Source organism: Cryptomeria japonica, chromosome 7 (genome assembly GCF_030272615.1).
Source record: "Cryptomeria japonica chromosome 7, Sugi_1.0, whole genome shotgun sequence".
Classification (NCBI taxonomy): Eukaryota; Viridiplantae; Streptophyta; class Pinopsida; order Cupressales; family Cupressaceae; genus Cryptomeria; species Cryptomeria japonica.
Genome location: NC_081411.1, coordinates 126,176,091 through 126,184,248, shown reverse-complemented (window position 1 = coordinate 126,184,248; position 8,158 = coordinate 126,176,091). Strand labels below are relative to the sequence as shown.

The window sequence follows — 8,158 nt, the reverse complement described above, 5'->3', positions numbered from 1 at the left end:
TTTATTTTTGTATTGACATTTAAAGCTCGTCCCAAACAAACCTTACATTATTTAAAACAATAAGAACAATAACTTGCCCCCTGCTAAATAGTTGTTACTAAGCCGCTCTATCTACAGAATTTAAAAAGAAGCTGTGCATGTAAGTGTAGAAATTATAATAGGTTTATGCATAGTGTTATTTGGCAGAATAATGGGCACCGGTTGCTCCACACAGGACTGGTTCATTTTAAAGCTTAAGCATTGCAAAAGACCAAATCTTAGTATAACTGTTGTACAGAGCAAAATGCTTTACACATATCTAATTTTCCTTTACGGAAATAGACAAACCACCTAAAATTGATTAGTAAAAAGGTTTGTACATATGCTACATTTGGACATGATCATAGGTTTGTACATATGATCATATTGATATTCAATGAGCTTTCTATCTGCACATATAAGCAATACTGTGGGGAAGAGGATTACATACACGCATGTCAATTAAATGTCAACTTAAAAGCATAGTTACCTTGTCCCTCAGACTGCTTTTCTTTTTAAAGATGGGAGCTTCTTCAGTTCTATGGTCAGCTTCAGTGACATTAGTAACAGAATTCAACTCCTCCAAGAGAAGTTTGGGTTTTTTATCTTCATTTTGAGAGCACATTAGTGATGGACCCAATAGAAGATCAAGCATGTTTTGTGCAATATCATCTGGCTTTCCTGGAGGGCTAGAAAAAGTATTTTTTTGGCATTGCATCATTAATGTCAAACTTTCCTTTTCAGTTAAATTACTATCAGAAATACCTCTAGTATTATTTTCAGTAGTTGAGGAGGCTACTTCTGAACATCTTGTACTATAAGAAAGATCTTTCCACTCATCATTACTGAAGACGGATGCAGCCTTTCTAGGTGGTTTCTCTTGTTCTTGTAGCTCTGCCTTCATGTTTGTTCTTGTACCATGATTTTCAGCTTCTTCTTTTTCCTCTGCATCAACACGCTTCACAAAGCAATGACCCAACTAGTATCAGCAACAAAATCAATTATTGTAGCCTTTTTTTCAGAGACATTTAGATCAGGCTTACATGTTTTCAATCTTGAAGTAGGATCAGTTTTCCACGCGTACTCATGCAGTACATTTTACATGCAGAAAGGCAATCATTTTACAGAAAATAATTTTTAGAGAAAATTTTCTGAAGGAACTTGAAAATAATGGTGATGCAAAGTCCTTTACAGTATGAATCTATGAACATAGCCATGGCATAGAGGATGGCAATGAGTCCTTTGATCTTCATGATCTACAGGTTTTGTTCTTGTATCTTTAAAAAAGTACTGGATTATCCAGTGTCAAGGAAATGAGGTCGTCACTATAAAATCTCCTTGTAGATCTATGGGTAGTGTAGCAGCAGAGAAGAATTGGTGCATTGAAGAACAATTGTGATCTTAAAAGATCAATATTATGTACTGGTGCTTGGATATGAAAACTCTGAATAAAGTTTCTCTTCCATTGGTATGGCACTTCATTCTAGATAGTAAACCCTAGCATCAACTTCTACTTGTAAATATAATATTTTTTTCTGTAAAAATTTAACTTATTTGTGAGCCAAAACATTATGTTACAATTCACACCTTGTTGCTTGCAGACCTTGAATCTGATCAAGGCTCACCGTAAAGGAATTGACAATACATGAATGCCCTTGTCAATTTCAGATCCTTGAATAGAAATTTGCGTGTAAGAAAAATTTTAAAGGAATTTTTGCATCACTGGAAATGTTTTTCTGAAGCGGAAATATTGCAGTTTATGATGATGCTCAGTGTCATATGTTTGCACAAATGTGCAATTTGCTTCAGGTGTGACTATTTAGTACCTCAGACATGAAACAAACATGCATCATGATAATTTTTCTTATGGGTAAACACTTTTGCTCAATAAAATGGAATAGAATGATGTGCTTGGGTAAGACATTCTTGATCCTGATGCAATTGAAGCATTAAGGTCGAAGGATGAAAATTTGTCTCATCATTTGTAACGTCCCCAACACACAAGCACCTTGGTATTTCTGTTTTTTGCAATTTATTGAAAATTTACAATATTACAGAAAACTGGAACCAACTTCAATGCTGATGACATCATTTGCAAAACCAGATCTGAATTGTACTGAATGCAACATGCAAATAATCACACCATTTAAGCCAATTTGCAACCCTGGAAATCCTAGTCTTAATTATTGCAGCAATCTGGAAATTTACAAATTTAATCAACTGACTAAATACATCTCTAGGGTTTTGTTTTACTATTTAAAATCACTCACTAGGAGGTCGTACAGCTGTGTAGTGGGTAGATTAGAAGAGCTGAAAACTCTGTTTTTTGTGGCAGATATGGGCGGTACAGATCTGTGCAGATGGTTATGGCAAGCACAAATGAATGTATGGCCACCAAGAGTGCCAAAATGGATGGTGTGGGAAGCTGCTGGAGGTGTCCAGCAGCAGAAGATGACTAAAAGGAAAATAATTGCTGGAAAGTGCTGCAAAGCAGCCGAAACTGTCCTCCGGGGTCTATGAAGCCAATTAAGCCTTCAAATGCTAAAATGATGTATAAAATGCCCAGGAATAGTACAGAAGGGTATGAAACAACAATTAATGACTGAAAGTTGGCAATGATGAACCTTTTTGACATTATAAAATATTTCCTTGCAAATCTCAATCACCAAACTGCTAGAAACTCGCATAAACTTGTCCAATTTCGCTCCAATGCAACCTCCATGTCAGGATGTCCTAGGTGGATGTGATGGTTTTTGTCCTCAAATCCAGAAATGAAGATTCAAGAGGGTTTTCATCCTCCTAAACCTCTGAAAATAGCCAAGAGTATCTGTCCTTGGATGCCAACTCAAATTTGCAATTCCAAATGAGAATGTCAAAATGAATCTTGTTAACGAAATGAAGATAGGCACCTTCTTGATATACCTTTACAAATCAGGCCCTTGGATTTCCCTCCACGTATTTAAAAATAAATTTTATTTTATTAGTAGGTTTCCAAATCAGTAGAAAATCATGACGATCCAACGTACAAAATGTCCCAAATCAGATTTTGAGATGATGTGCTTGCAGATTCAGGTTGGTTTCACAATTTTTCTGTTCAAATTATTTCAAATAAACATCTAACAAACCCTAGCAAATCCATCTCTAGCATGGCATTTTCATGACAATTCCAACGGTAGGGAAAAATTTTGATGCATTTCGTTTGTTTGAAACCCTAAATGATGCTCAATTTTCAATTTGTTTGCATTTTCGTGATTAACAAGGAAAGAAACAAAATAAATCTTGATCAATGAGATATTGAATAGAGGATTGTTTACACTATCGTGGGGTAGGTGTTGATGAATGCATTGGTTATACCAAGCACTTGGTGAATTATGAAATGCTCCAAATATTGTCTTCTAAAGAGAAGTTTTATGCTTATGCCCTAGTATATAATACATAAATACATACATAAATTTATAATTAATATAATTATGTTTTAATATATAAATATAAAATGAAGGAATTATTGGCAGTTGATTTAATCGAGTCCCCGGGGCCACACTCACTCAAAGGAGGGTTGGTCGATAGGGTCTTGATCATGATCATGTAGCAACCAAGGCATCTGATTGGGGGCATATTTTTATTTTGTACGATTGCACCCAAATATACCCAACTCCCAGAAAAGTATTTTCATGTTGGTGTACCATACCCAAATACTCGTGCTTGTACCCAGTTCAACAACTTAGTTTCATTATTATTTTAAGTATTTAAAAATACATTTTATTTTAATACTAATGTTTAACATGGCTTTAATTTTAATTTAAATATTATTAAGTTGCCCCCAAAATCAGAAATTAATGGGCCCAACTCAAAATAATATTATTAATTATTTGTCTAAAAATTGCTTGCCTACAAGTAATTGCAAACCTAAATGTTCAAGTATCACCATGCCATAGAGTTTGAATCATGTACTTGTCAAATGAAACTGCCAAAACAAAACATACAATTCACTCTCACGATGATCCTCTTTGACTCGATGATGCATGAAAATGTCCATAAACACACAAAACTAAAGGCTGCCATTAATACTCACCATCAAGCTTTTGTTACACCACTTGGCTCCTCTTATGTGAAAACGAATTCAAAAAAAAGAAGCATAAATCCTTAAAAAGTCACAAAAATCGTGATTTAAAAAAAAAGACAGCCGCTGCTGCTATTTCAACACCCAAAAATCATTATTTAATCACCTACGATTTCGAAAAATTTCAACAATTTAAGTCATGTAAAAATCACAAAAAAATCACCTTGGAAATGCATTCTCTCCACCAATCCATTGTGAAACCCTAAACACATGAAAAAATCATTATTTAATCAGGTTTTTGCCTTGATTTTTAGCATAGAACTAGAAATCAAGGAGCGCAGGCCGCCCGGACATGGTTCACCATCAAAGAATCACCATATTTCTTCAAGGTTTCCTCAGCAAATCATAGGTAGGAAACATTAAATGGACATTTTGTCTCGTTAGGGCATTGGGTATGTTGATGTGTTTTTTAGGCACATGTGAACACAGAATAAAATACCAAGGTATCTTATCCTCTCTTGAACAAAATCTTCCCAAATGCTAAACTATGTGATCAATTGGAAGATTCCAAAATTCCTAATGTCGGGTCACGACTTGTGGATAAACACAATTGGTCGTCGTGATTGTTGTTTCTTCAAGGGGTCTTATGTTGAATAATTGAATGCTCGAATTGCTAGAACTTAGATTCTATCTGCTTGATTGGAGAATAAAAAAAGGGCAAAAGGCATAGGGTTCTAGGAAGACTACGCTACTCCTAAGAATGCAAGAGACAATGAACAATTAAATGAATTTCAATCAAGCTTTGCTTCGCCATCAATGAACAACTCTACAAAGCTAGTGCAATCTCCTAAGGTACGCACGTGATGTTGAAATTACTATCAACAACAAAGACATCATCAAGGCAATGCTTATCCAAGTGTGAATACCAATTGAAGTTAAGCTAATTGTGAATAGCAATTGAAGACAAGCTAATTGAGAATTCCACAGGCAAACTTACAATCAACAAATTGATAGTGGTGTGGATAAACGAATTTCATCATTAACCATTCACAACTCCTTTCATTCATCTAATTACTCATCATCTACCATGAAGATCCAACAAGAAACCATGCACTTGTAAAGAAACAACACATTCCACCATAGCTTCAATGAAAAGGAAGTTTATTTACAACTTTGGCAACAATTTATGCCTTCTCCTTCTAGTCTACTCAAGCTGCTATCTACTATTTGCTATTAACTTCCTATTCACTATTTCTAAACTATTTATTCCCCTTTACAAATGAGAAGAGTGAGCCTTTTATAATGCTCTCTTTACAATGAGTGGCCAGGATTGATTTCAGATCAATGGCCAAGATTTTACAATGAAACCCTAATTAGGGTTTGTTACAACAAACTTTTCTTAGCCAATGAAATAATTACAACATTTGGACACGTGTCCTCTTTAGAATATTTGACCAATAGTTAGTGGGGGTAGGTACATTGGAGTTTGTGCCCCCATGTATGAGCTTGGTTTATTGAATCAGGACATGTTGATGCGGAACCTTCTGATTGTTGGAATGGTGAAGAGGATGCCACCTCAATTTGTACTTGTAGCTTTGCATCATCATCATGAATGAGTATTGAACAATATCTCTTGATACTCAGCATTCCAAGCTCGCTCAATGTGGTGATGATGATGGGAAGCATTGATATGGTCGAGTCATTCCTCCATCTTTGCTTGCTTATCCGGCCTTGAGATAGTTGTATGATTTCTCCCTTTACACTCCTTTGACCTCTTCATGTCACCATGATAGAATGAAACCTTTGAAGGTATCCTGCTCCATTTGTTGTTATGCTTGCCTTGTGTTGCAGTTGTCGAGATGTTTCAAGTCCTTCGTCCTACCAACATTCTAAGTCTTCTTCCATGCTTTTGAAGTGTTCTTGATGTTTCTTTTAGTCCGCATCTTCATCCTTTTCATTAATAAACCCTGCAAAATAAACAGAAAGGGTATTAAGAACACTCTTATATACCCTCTTAATTTGATATGATCTCTTATTTTATGTGTTGCAAGTCTGATAGTTGCATCTATAGGGAAGGAATATGCTTGCTTCAAGTGGACAAATGACTGATTTTGGATTATCCTTTATAAGCGTGCAAGGGAGAAGATGTGTCTTCTTAGCTCTGAAAGTGTAATTTTCTCTAATGATGGATCAAAGGAAATGAATTTCGTTTCTAGGAGGGAGCAATGGAAATGCAATTCGCTCCAATCACCATCTCCGGCATCTCTTTATCAAAATCTCCATCAATCTGATCCCTTCACTTGCTCATGCCATGCCAATATGCAAGGTGAACTATAGGAAATGCTCAAGGTTTGTTCTCCATGCGTCAAAGTTCATTAACTCACCTTTTAGGATGCAATGGAGGGAAGTTCACTTCTAAAGAGGAGCAATGGAAGTAAGATTCGCTCCAACTAAGGAGCAAAGGAAATGATTTTCACTCCTAAGAGGGAGCAATGGAAGTCAACTTCAAATCACCATCCAACCTGCTCTTAATTGCTTTTTTATCAACTTGTCACTTTTTTATCAATCATGCCTCAGGGTTTTTTAGTCTCCATTTGCAAAAGTCATTAAATTATCCCTACAAAACCCGAGGAGGCGTCCCCTACCTGAAAACCCTCGTCCCAGTCCCGGGGACGTTTTGGGGACTTGGGGACGGCTAGGAGACGTCCCCCCCCGTCCCCAAATTGTCAGAATTTTGAGGGGATGTCCCCGAAACGAGGGGACGGCTTCCCTAGTTGTGGGGGACGTCCATACGTCCCGGGGACGGTTGGGGATGGATTGGGGACGTCCCAGCCGTCCCCCACATCTAGGGCTAGGGAAAAATATTAAAAAGATTTTAAAAAGTCGTATTTTCAATTTTTTTTAATTTTTCTAACATGGGTCCTCTATCAATTCAAATTTTTCAAAATAGTTATTAAAAATTATTTAAAATACGACTATCTATATTTTTCTAACATGGGCCCTCTATCAAAAATTAAAAGGCAACATTAAATTTATTAATTCATATCAAATATTTATAATTTTAAATTAATTCATATTATAAATTTTAAAATTTATAAGTAGAAAATAAATTAAATAATAAATATTATGCTTTGCTTTTTAGTATTTACTTAGTACTATTTTGATTTCCATATCGCAATTGACAATGAAACAATATGGCAGCAATGTAGCCTTTGGGCATTTTGTATGTTATTTCTTTAATATCTATTATGATATGCATATTGACAATGTGAATGAATTGAAATTCTGAATTATGAGTGCATATTGAGTATTGAGTCTATTGATAATGTTGTATGTTCGATGTTTGCATTCTAAAATGTTTTCATAGTACCATACACATGCTATATCCATGTTTTCGTATGAATATAATATATAGATGCATGCTTTATCCATGTTTTCATATGACCATTTAGAATTTTCCTATATATTTTAAATTTTCCCTATATTTTATATTGCCGTGCCCCCCCCCCATCCCCAAATTTGGCAAAAAAATTTGCCGTCCCGGAAACTCGTCCCCCCATCCCCCCGTCTCGGAAACTTGGGGTAACGTAGAATTATCCTCAATGAATGCCTTGGAGGTGACTTTGCTCTCATGAAGGAGCAAAGGAAGAGAAGTTCACTCCAATTGAGGAGTAATGGAAGTATAATTTGCTCCAATCAGGAAGCAATGGAAGTAATCCTCAAATTCACCCCTTAGCTTGGTTTCATCAATTTACCTCTTGTCATCAACTTAGATGCATTAAATTACCTTCAAGGAAGGGCTTAGAAGCAACTTCGCTCTCATGAAAGAGCAACGGAAGGTAGGTTCGCTCCTGAGAGGGAGCAATGGAAGTAAATTTTGCTCCTAAATGGGAGCAAAGGAAGTCACTTCATATTACCATCTCCATCCTTTCCTTTGTCCAAAAAAATCTCCAAGAATTTGATCCTTTTTATGATCAAAACGATGTTGAAGGCTTTAGGTTTGTTCATTGCCCTTAAATATGCAAAGGAAGTCCAAATCGCTCTTAGGAAGGAGCAAAGGAAGTGAAAATTGCTCCTGAC

General features: G+C 35.9%; 1 protein-coding gene across 1 annotated transcript in view; it reads right to left on the bottom strand.

Moving 5' to 3' along the window:
- Positions 1-299: 299 nt before the first annotated feature.
- Positions 300-8,158, bottom strand: part of LOC131057971 (uncharacterized) — an 85,556-nt gene continuing 77,697 nt past the window's right edge. Inside the window, exon 2 of the mRNA XM_057992047.2 lies at positions 300-976. Coding sequence (XP_057848030.2) covers positions 488-976 — 489 coding nt within the window. The 3' untranslated portion in view covers positions 300-487. The remainder of the gene's footprint in view (positions 977-8,158) is intronic.